The sequence below is a fragment of the Clavelina lepadiformis genome, chromosome 4 (assembly GCF_947623445.1).
Source record: "Clavelina lepadiformis chromosome 4, kaClaLepa1.1, whole genome shotgun sequence".
Taxonomy (NCBI): domain Eukaryota; kingdom Metazoa; phylum Chordata; class Ascidiacea; order Aplousobranchia; family Clavelinidae; genus Clavelina; species Clavelina lepadiformis.
In genome coordinates this window covers 23,313,085-23,330,556 of record NC_135243.1, presented here as the reverse complement: position 1 = coordinate 23,330,556, position 17,472 = coordinate 23,313,085, and the positions used below count along the sequence as shown (strand labels likewise).

The 17,472-nt window shown below is 41.2% G+C and overlaps 1 protein-coding gene across 3 annotated transcripts in view; it reads left to right on the top strand.

Annotated features, from left to right (window-relative positions):
- Positions 1-10,609, top strand: part of LOC143451505 (zinc finger homeobox protein 4-like) — a 29,705-nt gene extending 19,096 nt beyond the window's left edge. The window contains exons 14-35 of one of the 3 annotated variants that reach the window (XM_076952122.1): positions 404-538; positions 654-755; positions 892-996; positions 1,231-1,345; positions 1,438-1,511; positions 1,628-1,738; positions 1,837-1,950; positions 2,048-2,155; positions 2,271-2,316; positions 2,433-5,624; positions 5,842-6,023; positions 6,124-6,336; positions 6,449-6,641; positions 6,746-7,174; positions 7,276-7,430; positions 7,555-7,637; positions 7,973-8,121; positions 8,205-8,453; positions 8,588-8,694; positions 8,863-8,949; positions 9,333-9,376; positions 9,721-10,609. In XM_076952122.1, coding sequence (XP_076808237.1) covers positions 404-538; positions 654-755; positions 892-996; positions 1,231-1,345; positions 1,438-1,511; positions 1,628-1,738; positions 1,837-1,950; positions 2,048-2,155; positions 2,271-2,316; positions 2,433-5,624; positions 5,842-6,023; positions 6,124-6,336; positions 6,449-6,641; positions 6,746-7,174; positions 7,276-7,430; positions 7,555-7,637; positions 7,973-8,121; positions 8,205-8,453; positions 8,588-8,694; positions 8,863-8,949; positions 9,333-9,371 — 5,988 coding nt within the window. In that variant the 3' untranslated portion in view covers positions 9,372-9,376; positions 9,721-10,609. Of the gene's footprint in view, positions 1-403; positions 539-653; positions 756-891; positions 997-1,230; positions 1,346-1,437; positions 1,512-1,627; positions 1,739-1,836; positions 1,951-2,047; positions 2,156-2,270; positions 2,317-2,432; positions 5,625-5,841; positions 6,024-6,123; positions 6,337-6,448; positions 6,642-6,745; positions 7,175-7,275; positions 7,431-7,542; positions 7,638-7,972; positions 8,122-8,204; positions 8,454-8,587; positions 8,695-8,862; positions 8,950-9,332; positions 9,377-9,720 lie in introns of all 3 variants that reach the window. The other 2 variants (XM_076952121.1, XM_076952119.1) reach the window with 2 other exon arrangements.
- Positions 10,610-17,472: the final 6,863 nt, after the last annotated feature.

Sequence of the window (17,472 nt, the reverse complement as noted above, 5' to 3'; positions counted from 1 at the left end):
GTTTTAGTTGCTCGGAACGGGAATTGACTATACCTGATGTGACTGTTTTTAACTTTGTGCTTACCGCTTGGTACTCTGGTAATTAAAGCTTGTTACTGTCGCGACGTTGTCATATCGGGAAAAAGGCCGCAATGTGTTGAGTACACAGAGCAGCAAAGAGACGACTTTACCCATAAATGCTGCAAGTATTTATAGAATTTAACCCTGTGGTAACCAAAACACTTATCAAACAATTTCAAGCCAATTAAGTTTTGCTCGGAAACGTTTGTGGCTTTTATGCGCGCCTGAAGGCAAGAAGTGAAGTTTTATTTCTGACTCTAATGCATTTACGTTGAATTTGATCAGTTGCTCGGCCAAATTTGTCTGATGTTTTGTTTACCGTGTTAATTTATTTTTCTTACAGCTTAAGACCAATTTTAATCTTCACTGCAAGACCGAGAAGCATACCTGCAAGCTCAACCTCATATCTCATATAAGGGAGGGCGGTGCTGCCACCGAGTGGATGATACCCATTGCCATAAGCGGAAACATGATGCAGGTAGGGGGCGGCAGAGAGGAAAAACAAAACAATAACGCTTGCTGCCTTTGCCTGTGGCGTTCAGCACACGCACGACAGACTTAATCGTTTTCAGAACGACTTCTATATATTGCAGAATGTGACGTGTAATGCATGCAACTTCACGACCCACAGCGTGGAAAAACTGAAGCTGCACTGTTCGACAGATCAGCATCAAGGCGTCTTCACTGTATGCCAAGTGAGTGAAAACTAGAGTTCCGTGGACGCGGACGTTGTTCGGTGGATTCGGCCTTTTAAGACCGGATATTTTAGAACGTACTCTTCATTCAGTCAATTTGCTCATCTAATCCCGCAATTCTTTTATTACGTCACAGTATCTTCACAATGTCTTGAAGTCACGCTCCAGTGACGATAGTTCAAAAGAAAAGAAATCCGGTTTGACCTTGAACTGTCTGGCATGCGGCAATTTTTCCACCACGGTAGGTTAGAAATCTGACGCATACATCTTCAAAGTATTAAAAATCTATTAAGTAAAGTAAAATGCCTAAATTTCTAAACTAGACAAGTTTTTAGACTAGAGATTTTTCTCACTTCTGCGTTTAATTAGCGAGCACCTAACGACTCAGAAATTGTTTTAAATAAAAATCATAACCAAGTTAAAAATAGATTTCGCAACCCACGTCCCTCACCAAACAAGTTTCTTGCTTTTACAGTTCGTTGTTGAAATGGTGAAACACATGCAGACAAACGAACACCAAGTCCAACTCCAGAATCACAAGAACCCGCCGATGTCAACATTACAGGACGTGATCTCAATCGAAGAGAGAGGTGATGTACCTTGACAGCGCGTCATAAATGTGGCGATGAGTGTGCACTGTACAGTTGTGATATGTAACCAAAGCACTTTTCTCAATTTGTAGATGTTTGCAAAACAATTGAACAGAAAGTTGGATCACCGAGTGCTGCCGGCAAAGCTAAAAGTGCTTCAGACAGGGTAAGACCAGCGTCCACAGATTTATTTTCCGTATCTCCATTTTAGGCGTTATTAACATATGACGAAAAACGTTATCTAAACCACATCTGACGTGCTCGTGTGTTTGTATGACGTAGGGTAAGAGGTGTGAGTTCTGCAATTACGTAAGCGATGACGAAAGCAGAATGCAGTTACACGTGATGATGCAACACAGCGACCAACCTCCACTAGAGTGTCCAATATGCAAGGTATAGACATCTTAAATAAAAATACACTAGGACTCTAATTCACCGCTACGGGCAGTGATGGACACTGGATATAATTGTACCCTTATTACGTCACATAGGAACTCGTGAAAGGGCCAATACAGTGGCAGCTGCATATGATCGAAGTCCATAATATGTCGTTGGCGAGTTTGGGCCAAATGGATGACAAAGCACAGGACTTAACCAAAACAACGGTAAGTTCCATTTTGATGACGATAAACAACAGTTCAAACGCAAAGAAATAAAAGCAACTTAAAGCAGGTAGATCTATAAGACGAGAATATGTCATAGATTAAAGAAGAAATAGGTGGCGGTGAATCAAAAGAAATCGTCGCAATATCAGAGGTAAAAGATGCAGTAAAGACACAAGAAGCCAACAACGACATTTCCGATGAATTGGTAAGTATTGTGCAGTAGTATGTAGTTGCCAAAGTACATCATAAAACTAATGTTTCACGAAATGTTGGAGCGTCGTGTGATTATGATAAATCATAGGCTTTATCTTTAAATCCAGGCCGGCGAACTAAAGATAGATGAAGGCATCTACGAAGAACCAATCGGTTGGTTTTATTGTCATTTGTAATTTTATGAAGTTTGACATCGTGGCGAAATGCTATTTGCTGTTAACTTCCAACTTTGACAAATTGCTCGAAACTTTTTTGTAAATATTTTCCAGCCATGAACCAGGAATCCTCAGAGAAGATCAATCTTCCATCGCGCATAGTGGATGCGGATGCAAGGAGTGCTGAGAAAAGGACCGTCCAGTCAGACAGCTTAATCCTCAAAGTCCTGAAAGGTCAAGACGTGATCGGGAACTGTTCAGAAAAAAGAAAAACTGCTCCTGATCATAACAACAATTCCGTGGAAACCGGTACAGAAAAGGAGGTTTTTCCTGTGAAGATTGAACGGCACTTTGCGGAACAGGGAGCTGTTTTCGCGCAGGAGGATCCACAGGGAACTGTCACCCGATCTTGTCCGGACCTGCTTGCATCAGCCACAAATGGCGGCGCCTTTCTTATCGCTGACTCTTTTCCGGCGTCAGATAAACGAGTCAAAACAAAACGATCCCGGATAAGGTCCTACCCATTGGACGGCGGATCAAGGAGTAGAGCTTACCGTGATTTACTGAGTAAATACGGCCTGGAACAAGCGACCCACTACATAGAAAACCGAAGTCCGGAGAACAGGCACAGAGCTAGATCGTTCAAGCAGGACCAGCAGAAGTGGGCCAGCCTATCAGACGACGGACTTTTTCCTGAGGAGACGCGTGACGTCCAGGAAGGCGAAAGCGCGAGGAGCAGGAATGAAACCAACAAAGAAAACCTCCAAAATAGAATTTCTCATCAGAACTGCGACGAGCTTGACAACGAGGACACGCCCAAGGTATGCCGTCAATGCGGGAAGGAATTTACAGGAGTTTGGGTGCTCAAAGCGCACGAGGAAGAAACGCACGGAGTATGCGTCCCCGCTCAAAACATCCAAAAGCTTTCCTCCGCTTACTCCGATCAAATTCTGGGAAGAATCAAAGATGATGTTACCGGAAACGACACGACCCCTATTGGAGAGAATGTCAAACAAACTTCAACACACGATAGCGCTAACCTGGCGGAGGGCGCATCCGGAGCTTCAACGGTTCCAAATCAGGCTGAAACCTCGGCCTTGCAAAATAAAATGAACGCGGAGTTGGCCGCCATGCAACAGCAACTACAGCAGCAAGCTCTTTTAAAAGCCCTCTTCAGCGCACAAGTTAACAAGCAGAATAGCACACCCGGTATCCTTGGACAGTTCGAGAACATGAATCCGGCCATGTACATGGGCGACCCAATGTCTGGCAACCTGCTTTCCTCGATGGGACTTTATACAAGTTTACTACAGGCGCAAGCTTCTACGCTGAGTCCGTATCAGATGCTCGCCAATGCCGCCGCTGTGCAGCAAATGCAGCAGATGCAGCAGCTTGGTGGGAATTCGATGATTGGCATAACAGACGACAACGCCATTGTTAAGGGGTCGCAGGTCTTCGGCGCCAACGCTCAAACAAACACAGTTGACGCAAAGCATAGCCGCGCATGCGCGTTTGACGCTTTACAGGAACAAGCAAAACAAATACAGCAAGTGCCACCTCAGCTCACACAAAGCACGCAGAAGTTATCAGCGGTTAGCGCCGAAATTCCGGCCAAGCGACCGCGGACTCGAATCACAGACGAGCAGCTCAAGATACTTCGCGCCAATTTTGACATCAATAATTCCCCGAGCGAGGAGCAAATAGAGAAGATGGCCAACCAGACTTGCCTCCCACCCAAAGTGATCAAGCACTGGTTTCGAAACACTCTCTTCAAGGAGAGGCAGAGATCTAAGGACTCTCCCTACAACTTCAACATTCCTCCCATCACGTCACTAGACGACGCGTACAAAACGTCATCGGCGACGTCAGCGAATCATGACCATGACGTTGCCATTACAACGACTTCGAACAAATTCACAGAAACTAACTCATCGAAGATGTTACCAGATATAAAACCGGAGACAGCGGATACAGATCAAGCAAAGCCCACTGATAAACCAACTGATTTGTCGTTCATTCAGACAAACAAGTCATTTAGTGATGTCAATATCAACAAAGAAAAGGACTCCAATCGGTTAACTGCAGTAGCTGGAGCACAGGAGGTCAGACAGGCGTTGTTTACCAACGCACTGGCTCTAATGCCCAATCTTCCTGATAAGGAACCTGTGGATGAGAACGAGAAACCCTCAGAGATTTCTGGGCTATATAACCAGTCGCCCCATTCAATATTGCCGCAACGAATGCTGGACCCAATCGCCAGCTGGCAAGCACTGACCAACTACGAAATCAGTTCTGCAAACGACATGCACTATCACATCGATAGCCAGAGTTTACCGGACACGAATCCGCCGTCGTCCCACGCACAGGGGATCGCTTGTCGTCGCACCCCGCGAACAAGATTCACAGACCACCAACTCCAAGTCCTCCAGGATTTCTTTGACCACAACGCCTACCCCAAAGACGACGATCTTGACAAGCTCTCTCAGACCCTCAATCTCAGCACAAGGGTGATCGTGGTATGGTTCCAGAATGCGCGGCAAAAAGCGCGAAAGAGCTACGAGCAACAACAACCGAACCTCAACCCGCTATCTATGGGCAGAGTGCGATCGCTTTCACCGAACTTCGAGGAAATCGCGGCGAAAACGCGGCGACAGAATGCGCCTGTTGTGGAGGATTTGGCCCGAAGGACTCTCAGCGAGGTCACAAAAACAATGACGCAGGATGGCAAGCTTCAGCAATCGCTGACTCCTGCAAACGCATCTTTAAAGGTTCTAGCTTCGGCGGATGATGCAGACTTCCAATTTCAGGAGAAGATGTCCAAGAGTCCGCCTCTGAGCGAATGCGAGTATCAGTCCAAAGAAACTCTCATCACATGCCAGATGTGCGAACAAAAGTTTAGCTCCCAGGAAGAATGGCAAGTCCACCAACAGAGTCATTTTGCGGCCAACGTGGCGTCTATGTTCTCGCCCTATGGAATGATGTACATGCAAGGACTAATGGGCAACGCAAGACCCCAGCTCTTCAACGAAAAGGCGCTCGGACAAACATCCGGAGTCAAGGAAGAGAACAATAAGATATTTAATCTTGAAAAAGAATCCGAATCTTCTTCTTCTCGTGGAAACTGGGAAGGCAATCTTTCCTTCTCCGACGATAAATCGGTGTCGAGCCTCATTAGGTCAAGATTAATTACTCCTCCCATGTCTAGTTCATCTAAGAGAAAGATAAGCACTTCCCCTACTCTTTCTATGTCCTCCTCTTCTTCAACAAGTCCCTCGATCGCTCAAGGAGGAGTAATACGCGCGAAAGGTGAGAAGGTCAAACGTTTAGTGTTATTACACATCAGTTGATTGCAGGCGGTAAGCCAAAATACTCAAAACAAAGTAAAATTGTACGTATCTTTCATTTGTAGCCCCAACAGTGTAAAGATATTGAGAAATAGAAATAAGAAACAAAGAAATTGGAATAAGTTTTTCTCGCACTCGTTCGTTGCTTTGCTGACGCTGTGATTTTTATCTCGGATTAGGGAATTTCCTGGACGACAAGGAATGCGTTGGCCTTCAGAAGGACCCCAAACGATTGAGAACAACTATTACCCCGGAGCAGCTCGAGTACCTTTACCAGCAATATCTGGTTGATTCCAGTCCAAGCAGGAAAATAATTGAACAAATATCTGAGGTCGTCGGCCTGAAGAAGCGCGTTGTACAGGTGGGCTTATTTGAAGCGACAACGTTGTTACAAAATCGAAAGAAAACTAGCTTTATGATTCATAGATGCAGTGATTGTGACGTAATATTGCTACTTCCAGGTTTGGTTCCAAAATACCAGAGCTCGTGAGAGAAAAGGCCAATTTCGGTCGTCTGTGGCGAGAGGAGCAATCTCGAACATGAACCAATACAAACTTTGCCACCTCTGCAGAATGGTGTTCAGGAGCAAAACTGAATTGGACCTTCATATCCAGACGAGACACGGTTCCCAAGAGGAAAACCGCTTCTCTCAAGACGAACCGGTCAACAAAAAGGTAGCCACTTCTAGTTTGATGCTGCTAGGTACAGGAATTAAAGATTATGTACCCTAGCGAGACCCCTTAGTTTATGTGTTGTGTTATAAAAGTTTATCTGGTCTTATTGCAGATAAAATTCACTGATTTGGCCGGTTTGGCTCGGAACAGCGCCCCAGCCCAAAATGCGGCCAAAGTGCTAAGCAGTTATGACCCTGACCGATCTATAAACATGGATATTGATGCAATAAAGAAACTGACCAATACCATGACGCCAGAAAATATATCGCACATTAAACAGGAAGTTCTGCCCTTGGAAGCACCAGGTGAGACGCAATACATCCTTACGTAACTATTACCGGGATTATGACGTACGATGATTGACTAACACAATCATAAACAGCTTTGAAACGGTCTTCGTCGATTTCAGATGCCCAAACGCGCAATGAAGCAGCGAACCGGTACAGCCCGCTTGCCTCGAACACGAAAGCTGCACCTACAAATACGCGCAATACCACCGATCTTCAAAAACTTGTGGCGTTGTATTCATCTGCTGACTTCGCAAGTGGAACGGAAAAGCTTACAACAACCAGTCCTGATACGCCACGTCATTCTACACACTATGACAAGTACGACAAGGATGAAACGTCATTGTTGACGTCAATAGGTCAGCCACGTGGAAATGAAGGGCCATCAGCCAACGAAGCTTCGCAGTCGGGTCGAAACACGAGCCCTGTGATGTCACTGAAGCAAGATTATTCGGAGAATCGAATCTCTATTTTTACGTCACAAACCAAACTATCTCCATCGCAAAGATCAACAGCTATGACGTCTAACCCACATGCTACGTATGCTCCAGGTAAATAGAAAGTATTTAATTAACGTTTAAGTAGCCAATTTATTTAACTAAATGCTTAATGAATACTTAACGCTAACTTACAAAAACCTGTTTCGATTTAGAAAGTGTATCTACCACCCCCAAGCGGTACCGAACCCAGATGACGGCGAACCAAGTGAAAGCGCTAAAGCACAGCTTCAAAGGTTGCAAAATGCCCACCCTTGCTGAATGTGAAACGCTCGGAAATGAACTGGGCTTACAGAAGCGAGTCATACAGGTTTGTAGGTTTAACCAAAACAAGTTTACAAATAAGAAAAACAGCAGCTTATAACAGAACTTTAAAGTTAAAATAGGTAGTTACAAACTATTCACCATTGAAACATTTTTAGGTTTGGTTCCAGAACGCCAGAGCGAAAGAGAAGAAACACAAAATGATTCAACAAATGGAAGGAAACGGAGTGGAAAGAACTGAACTCAACGAAGAGTGAGTACCAATTATAAAAATTGCAACTTTGACCGGTACAACGCTAGCCTAGCATTCAAATGTTGACGCCTAGCCTTAAAAAAGCACATTCAAGACCGTAGCCAGGTTAAAATTTTTACCGAGGCAAATATGTCAAGTACGTCCCCGGTTAAGTATGTTGTTAAATGTAGTTTAGCTCTACCAGTGTGAAAATGTTTTGTGCCTGCATTATTGCATTACGCCACTTGCCTCAATGTAGCTACGGCACAGAAATTTATTCATGGCAGACGGGAATAAGCTTTTTAATGCATGTTGTAATGTATGCCTCCTCAAACCATACAATTTCTCTTGCAAAGGTCTCACACTACGACACATTGTGACGTCTGCTTTCCAATCGTCCGCTACACGTCGCTGCAGCACGCTCGTGAGCATATTTTCTCGCACCATCATCTGCAGCGCCTCCTACTGGCGATCGACAACGACGGAAGTGGCCAGTTCTCTCCGGGTCAGTGATTTGCTGCGACATCTCGCGGTTGAATAATATCACCCGAGAATTAACCTTGTAAAACTTTCATTTTATTTCCACAGCTGGGTTAAACGCTTGTTCCAGCAGTTCTGGGTCTTCGTATGATGGCACGGAAAGTCAGTTTCAAGCGGATCAAACCGGTTTTGGATCAGCAGCGGAGAGAAGTCCGATCGTGCTTGATCAGAACGATGTGTCAGTCAACAAGGACCGTACCAGTAGCATCAATGGTTTCCCCCATGATGAAGATGTTAGTGTTGGCCGGTCGTTGAGCACCGGTAGTGGTTCAACCAATATCGAGAAAAAATCCAAAGGTACAAACAATTTTTTACCAAACGTGGGTCCTGCATACGTTCGATGCAAATCGCCTGCTTGTTATGAATAAGAAGATGATTTTACAATCCTTTGCTCGCGATTTGTATAACCAATGAATGATTTATTTCTGCAGATGATGTAACATCCGACCCGGCGAAGGACGATTATTCAGCGTTACTCGCAGAGAATCCTGTTTTGCTGCAACAGTTTGCCTTGCAGCAGATGATGCAACACAATCAGGTTTGCTAAGAAAACAACATTTTTGTTACGCAATAATCCACTATCACTTCCATAATCGAGTGCAGTGACCACAGTCCCAGATCTCCAAGTGCATTCAACGTTGTACTTGTCTGAAATATAAACTGTTGCGACTAGTAATTTTCTCCTGTAAACGGAAAATCTTTTCAGCAGGAAAATGATCCTGAAGAAAGCGGGTCTGAGACTCCCCAGAAACAAGCTATGTTACAGCAAGCTCTGCAAAAGTCTCTTTACCAGGTGAATACCCTATTTCAAAACTCTTCTAAATAATAAAAACCATAAAAACGTTCAAACTTTAGAAACATCTATCGCCTTTGCACCATAACATCGTTTGATTTCTGTTAAAATTTGTACGATTTTAGTTCTCTATCTACCGTATGATGTTTTGTATTTATATTCAACAGTTGGTATTATGGTCGTCGGGTAACGTTTGATTAATTAATGTTAAATAATTAATAATTATCAATAATTAATCTTAATAAATTGAAAAATATTTAAATTATTAATGTTATTAATAATTAATTAATTTGATGTTTTGTTTTTATAACCAACAGTTATTTAACATAATCGTGGAGTAACTTTCCGTTCCGAATTAATTTTGAATGCTCGTATTTTTGTAGATGCTGAAATTGACACAAGGTTCCTCTTCTGGAAATTAAAACAGGTGAGTCGGGTTTTCTACAAATATAAAATCCATATACAGTAGAACCCCGGTTGACGACCACTTGATAACGCGACCACTTAAACGCGATTCGTAGCGTTCTGTTCTACAAACACAAACACTAAACGATCATTGGGCAGTGGTCCGGTAGGCGGTCGAGTTACCGCGGTTCTACTGTACCGTATCATTATTGACATTGCCTGTTGCCAAAATATAATAAGCTGTAGAAGTTATTCAGTGTCACGTGACTGAACTCCTGTCGTCAATACTGACGTGACAGATGACGTACGTTTAACATGTTTTCTGCGCTTTGTAACATTTTAATGTACATTCCCATTTTTTTCCAGATTGTTCCTAATTTTTGTCTTCGCCGAATCGTAAAGTTCCAGTGCATATAGTTTCCAACAATTTGTGTTTTTTAACCCAGTGAGGGGCAAAGACCCGACTTTTTACGGCCATTATGTGCCTTGTACAGAGTATACCCATATTAGGACGTGCCCATTGTCATTCACATTTTCAAGTTCTATCTTTACGCAAATTACTCTGCTTTTACTGACATATTTCTATAATTTATCGTTCACTGAATGTTCAGTTTAAATTTGGTTGAAAAGTGCATTTTATGAGTACCGTGGATAGTTTTTCTATTTTTGCTTATTTTTAATGGATTATGATGTGCCCTCGTTTTTCTGAATGATTTTCTCGTTTCCGCCTTTTCCTTGCAGTTTGTAACACATCGCAATCATGCACTCGCATGCAGTACAACTTTAGTGCATAAAGAATCGACTGCAATAACACAGTAGCAGCAATAGTCTAGCCGCTTACATATCTAACAGAATAATAACTTTTTGAAAATATCTTGCTAGTATTTTATATTGCGTTGTTGCTATGTTGTTTTCAATGACGTAATTAACGTAAATACGGGGTCACCAGTGGCAACCCGTCGCGACCTATTTCGCTGTTTATCGCATCACCACACTTTTCGCTCCAAATTTTATCGTGTCTGGGTCCGGTACCCGATCGTAGTGTGCCTTATATTTCATTGTAATGTTTCCCGCCGCAGTGTAGCATCGCACTTTTAAAATGCAGTTTTCCCGATCGTCAACACCGCTGAATATTTCATGTTTTGAAAAGTATAAAATGTTCGATTACGCGTCCTCTGTAAATTATGCTGATTCACCACGATTCCAGTCTCAAAAGTTTTCATTTAGCGCCGAAATAAAACAAACAAACAAACAAACAAGACTTTTATTTCATAACAATTCATCCATAGTTCACTCCATAGTCTGTCAATGCATTGGGCTTTGCTGGGTAAGGTTTCATTATCTCGGTCAAACCGCTTGCACAAGTCTCAACAACTTGCCCCATTATTTCACCAAAATATTTTACCCGCAAACTTAATAGCTACAGTGTGGTTATGGCGGCATGTTGCCAGCAGAAACAAAAATAATGAGAGACGTTATATTGTTAAAATTTTTGTAAACTAGGCACAGGTTAAGTACATAGAAGCAGTGAATATGGTTTATAAGAAGATAAAAGTTACGGAGTCAACCCAGTAATAACTTACACCTGCATTGTAGAACAATCCAACCTCACCAGAAGTTGTTCTATGCTTTTAGTGGTGCGTTTTATTTTTTATCTTTTTTCGTATATGTATGAGTACCTGTGTATGTGCTACACAGCTACAGCATAAAGGGCCCTACGGTGAATACATTATTAAATCTGGCATATAGGGTATGTAGATTTTCTTTGAAGAATTGCACCATCATGCATTTCTAACTAAGTATCACAGAAAATGCTGTTAAAGTGGTTTGCTGACGTAATATTTACAAAAAAAAAGTATATTTCAAATTTCGTACTCCACTAAGCAAATAATTTCTGCTTGAGAAATCCCCGTATTTAGCGATCTTTTCAGTGAAAACTTTAGGACTGTTTAGCAAAGTTAGAAGTTAGAGTTTCAAGTCAAATTTTCAAAAATTTTTACACTCATTTTGTTGATGCAGAATGGGATTAGTAATATTTAATTTAAACCTTTTAAACGCCACCAAAAAATAAACTAAAACGAGCCCATTTTACAAGAGACAAAGAAAATCGTATTGGCCAGTTTCTGTTGTCTAAACACCCCACTTGGTGATGCGCGCGGATCATTCAAACAGATTCTTGAAGCATTGTAGGAATTGTTAGTTGAGAACTTCATGAAACCTAAAATATTGCTGAAAATGCCTACAAAGACAATAACAAAACAAAATCTTCTACAGTAGGATGGTTTTAAAAATTTCTTTTCCCGGAAACAGCGTTTCTTCTTGGCGACGTTTTTTATGAAAGGTATGTAATGTAGCCTACATGCAGCCTATTTGTATGTCTAGCTGTATTTGGCCGGACCAGACGTTCGTCACTTAGTTTCAAAATGATTGTTTATTTCAAGGAAGCGAAAGATCTTTTTTAATCTGTAAGTTCGATTGAAATGACGACTTCTGTGGCTGCTTTGGATAAGATTCGCGGCATTATAGCTACATTTATTACGTCACACTTTTGAAACACTGAACGAAAGTTAAATAATAAAAAAAGCAAATTGAAAACGGTAAAAGTAAGGTTTCAAACAAACGATAAAAACCCCGCTTGCTACGATTTTCATTTCACTCTCAGGATTCCATTCTCGCCAGAATTCCTGAGCAACCGCTTTGCAGCGTTGATTTAACTCCGGTTCAGATTTAACAAAATTTTATTTTACCGATTCTTCTCCGGTTAAGGTTTGCATCGGCTGCACATATTCATTCCGCTCCGGGTTTAGGTTCGGCAAGCTCGCTAGTGCAAGGTTCGCTCCAGGTTCGAATGACATCATCCAGCCAATCACTTTTTTCATTTCGTCGACTACACTGCCCAAGTAGCACTTCGTTACCTCAAGGAATTTCATCTTGACTGAGTATTTTTTAGTTTAGGCTTTCTACGTTCTGACATAGGCAAAGGAAACACGTTTTCCACAACTCTTGGATGTAATTATTGTGCTGAAAATGTGGTCACATTTCAGAAAGGTTTTACTCCGCTTCGTTTTTTTTCTCTTAGTCTTCAATGGTTTTCAAAAAACATCCGCTTAAACCGGTTTAAGAGTTCAGATTCATCTCTAGTTCGACACCCTTATTCAGACTATTTAATATCCAATAACTTTTGCATTTAATTTAACTAAGTTTTCCCTATCAAAGTAGTGTAAAGCATTAAGCTAGTTTCAAAATAAAATGTCACATTTGACCGTTTCATTTTCAGCCACATGAAGCCCACGGGAAATATCTCGTTTATAACAAACTAATTCTGCCTCTGACCGACGAAACATCTTCCACCGATAGCGGTGAGGTGAAAAATTGTCTCCCATTGTGATGTAATATAAGCGAGGATGGCTCAACAACCAATTAAACAAAAATAGTTAGCCTTGAACCCGAGATACTGTGAAATAATTTCTTCTTCCTCTTGCAGGAAGGAAATGTTTCAGTTGTATCGGCTTGTTGTACGTAGGAGCGTGTTTTTATATCAAGAACAGAAAAAAATATGATCACCGAAATACATTCAAAATGGCCTGAATGCATTCATTTATAACAACCTCTTTTAAGAAACTGAAGATGCTGTGTTTTGGAAAGCTGAGGCGGTTCCCTTGAGCAAATCCAAAGCAAAGAAAGATTCTCCGTCTGTCACGTACACAATCGATTGTTTGTTGCGCTGGTGTTGAAGACGATAGGTAGCCTATAAAATTTTATGACTATGGAGATGAGTCAAAAGTGAACTCCAATTTCGTTGTTTTCGTGACCGAAAAGAACTAAATCGATCTTCGCGTGGTGACCTATGTATAGAAACGAGTTAAATAAAATCAAAAACTTTACAAAAAGCAAAAACTCTATGAAATGTTTCCACTTTGAAAAATGCACCCAAACTTATGAAACTAAGGCTGGGTTTACACGGTGTGGAAAGTTTGCCATTTTCCTTGGAAATATGCAAAATGTACCGTCTATTGATACGAGGTAACTTTTATTTGCCTGTGTTAAACATCTGCATACTACAGTATCCAATTTAAGGGGAATTTCGTTCGTCTTGCAAACGTAGCCAGAATAAATTGATAAAATCACAAACCCAAAGCTTCTAATAAAACTGGCCGTTATTTCCATAAGAAAAGAAATGCAGTACTGGTCTTATTCTAATAACGTTGGTTTTGTTTCCAAGTTGAGCTTTGATGAAATTTGTAGGCGTACTGAACACTGGAGTTTACAGCCTTAACTTGTGATGTATTTAGGCACGTCCAAACTCACATTTCGTGACTGATAATATTGAAGGCCCATGTTTGAGAACACCAAAGCTTTTCCGGCTTCAGCCAAAATGCATTACTGCTGTATATAGTTGTCCTTTTTGGTTAACACTTTATTCAACAAACAACTGATAAACACAAACGATATAAAGAGGAAACAACCGCTTAAAAACGATCTATCGACATTAACGGGACCTATAACAGGCCTAGATTGCCAGTAACAAGCCGTCTTCACCGACTTGTCTGTTGTGCGGGTTGTTACGTGATTTAAAGCATGTTTCTTAAGGCACACGAGCTACCTTAGCCCTAAACGCCGCAAGAAATTTAAGTATTTCGAGCATGTGATGAAGAATATACTGTATAGTGTATACAACTTATGTGAACAACTTCAATCAGTCTGAAAGCGATGGCTGAAAAATCTGTTCATTTCAGTGAACTTACAAATGTGCGCAAAAATACAAGATTAACTCAGTATGGTAGTCATGATAAGTCTCAATAATTACAGTACATTGTGAAAAGCATCGTGTGTTTTTCGTTCCCGATATCATTAAATATATTGGATGAAGCGGACGTCAATTACAGAAGGTAAGATTACAATAAATGCTAAAATATTTCAATACCATCAAGCAGCCAGAACCTAATGGAAACAACTGGTACTGGACTCATGTTACCAGAATACCAGCGTAAAGTTACCAAAACGGCGTCCATCATATTATATATAGATAACAAGGCACGGGTATAAGTGCTTTCTTTAAAAAATAAACGGATGCAACAAACCAAACACGGTCTAGAAAAAAAACTGTTTTGTTTTACAGCAACAAGCACGGACAAGACGGCGGAGGCTTGAATGGGTTAGGCTGCTGATTTCCGTACAACAGATGATCGTCCTCTTCGTGTTTTATGACGTAATCCACAAGGTCTCTCGCTGACTTGGACACAGGGACTCGTTCGATGTTTTTCTCGAATTCCAATTGTTCTACAACTTTCAGCAGAGCTTGGTACTTTTTGTTACTCACACGGGCCATAGCGCAGATTCTTGCGAGGCAGTACCGCAATGGAGCTACGTTTCGTTTCGTGTATTCAGTTGCAGAAGCTCAGACCAAAGTTTATTTTAAGCAAGTCTATACCTGACTACTTCCAGTGAGCTAAACACCAGCCTAATACTGTATCACGTCTTCAGTTACGGGCTGAAACGAAGAACAAAAACATTGACCAAACTTACAGCTTAAATCAGTACTATCTACACTTCAACGCTTAAACATGTATTTTCTTATCCTTTACTCTAACCCGTTGAAAGCGCGTTTGCTATTAATTAGCACCATATCATCAGCCCACTCCCTATAGGCTGTTCATTTGAGTAGCAAATTGACGTCACGCAATAGATATGTCCAGTTCCAACCCGATAAGCCACTTTGGGCCTTAGAAGAAGAGCTAATTTTAGCCGCTTTACTAACTGGCGGTAGATTGCTATCAAACACGCAATTATTATCTAGCTATTTCGGTTGAAAGATTACTCCACCACGGTTAATCAGACGGCAATTAGCTTACTCTTATTTCGCAATGACTTGGCAGTATAATTACTACGCTACCGGTCGCGTTGACTAATCGAACAGCACAAACGCAGTCGATTTAAAGGCACGCTCCGCTGGTTACACAATGCATACTGTGTGGCTGCTGGTAGGCCTACTGCGGAAGTTGCGTGGAACGCACACTCACGTACTCACATCAACTCATTTACGTTGAGAAGCGAGCACAACGCCCAAAAAGCATGTCATGAAATGACCGCTGCCAATGAAAAAAAATTCATTACTCGATCATAGCAATGTTGCACTGTAAGAGGCCAACAAAGTTATGCTGGGTAACTAAAACTGTACACTAACCGTAAAAAAACAGTGCTTTATTTTCAGAGAATAAATTTTTATCAGTGCTTGATAGCATTGTTACCCAGGCTAATTTACTTTTTGATAAATTTTGCTGTTCCGAGTACTGGTTTTACGTTTGACAAAATTTGTGGTGATGTTTATTCTTATTGCTTTTATGCAGGATTAAACGACTTACTCAACACTTGATATAATCTGACAATATTTATCAACACTGTGAAATATAAACGTGCTGTTTTGACGCTTTTTCGTTGTGTTATAGGCCGTGGCTACATCGAGGCAAATAAGGCACTTTGCGTAAACTTCCCAGAATTTTAGCTCCAAACATTTTTAGTTCTTAACTGCTTTTAACAACATACTTAGCCGGGAACGTACTTGACAGATTTGCTTCTGTAAAAATTTTATCCTGGCTACGAGTTTTGGTGTTTTAAGTATTATTCATGTCCAGGTTATTTATAGTCAACGTGTCACTTCCTTTATATTTCTGCAAGGGCTTCCAAAGACACAGGGCACGAATAGCAGCTAACATATGCATGTCGCTTACTGGATGCAGATGTTTCAGTTAACACCATATTTCGGTTAAGTTTCCATCTCAGCCTGCTTATTGCTTGCCTAAACGGCTGCAGATAATACACTGAGTGGTGCCTACGATATTGTAGCTCGATATTTGGATAGCATCATTTAAGTCAATGTAGTTGTGTTTTATTGGACACTTTTCGAATGTTGAATTATAAGTCTACAATGGCACATCGTTTGCGCCACCTCACGGCATGAGACATTGGCCATCATTTGTTGTTTTGGCAGTCATTCTCGGTCAGTGAATCAAATTTATTGGAATGAAAAAAGAATGAATAAATGCGAAACTTCTCTACAAAATATAAGAAATCTACATTTTCACTAAAACGGTCGCTAACTGGATAAAATGGTAATTTATGTGGAGACACATCAAAATGAAACGAGAATAATAAAAAGTCAGGCCACAAATCAAATACACCTGAATATAGACCGCGACCGCAGGACAGAGGAATAACCGCACTCACTCTTACAGCATGCACGTTAAGAATAATTCAAAAGCAAACTAAATGGAATGTATTTCTAAAAGATGTATCTTGAAAGTAGTAGAAGAATCGCCATCAAACGGTTTTTGTCAAATTTCATGCGCAAAACCGGAAACATCCACGCTAAACACGTCGATGTGTTGAATAACTGTCGAATCACGTTAGATAAAAAATCATAGTTTTCTTTTTCTTCAGTAATAATTCACATAAAGCGAAAGGTCGTGCTGAATGACGTCATAGCATCGGGCAGGGCCGATCTGGTTTGAATGGATTCGGTCCCTGCTTTGTGATGAGATAATCACGGTCTGTGTTCTGATTGCAGAAATCCAGAATAGCCTGGGCAGATTGCGATACGGGAATCCTTTCCACCTTATTCTCGTGTTGTAGCTGCTCCACCAATTTGACCATCGCTTGGTGACGTTTATTGTTCGACATTGCAGTTTTTGCCTAGTTTTTATAAACCTAGTGATCCGTAAGTAGGCTTGCACACACTACTGTCTAGGTCGGTCTGTAACAAGAAAAAGAAAAAGGTAGATGATTTCTCAACTCTCAACCAGTTTTTAATAAAAACCTTTGGGTCAGAGCTTCTAGAATCTAGTACAATGGCTTTGGTTCCAAACTTTACAACTAAAATTATCTTACTGGGCTCTTAAAGTTTCTTTTCTGAGATACGCATGAACTTAATTCGCAGAAAGTTCTCTGAGCAAAGGTTAAGTTAGAAACTCTCATTAAAAACAAAACAAACGAATTGGGTTCGCTGCAGACTTTTCACCGAAGTGACACAAGTTTGTACGCAATCGGTTGTGCGCCTAACCAAGGCGCCTAACCCTCCTAACTATGAGCTGGCCCGAAACTACAGTTCTTTTGCAGTCCCTA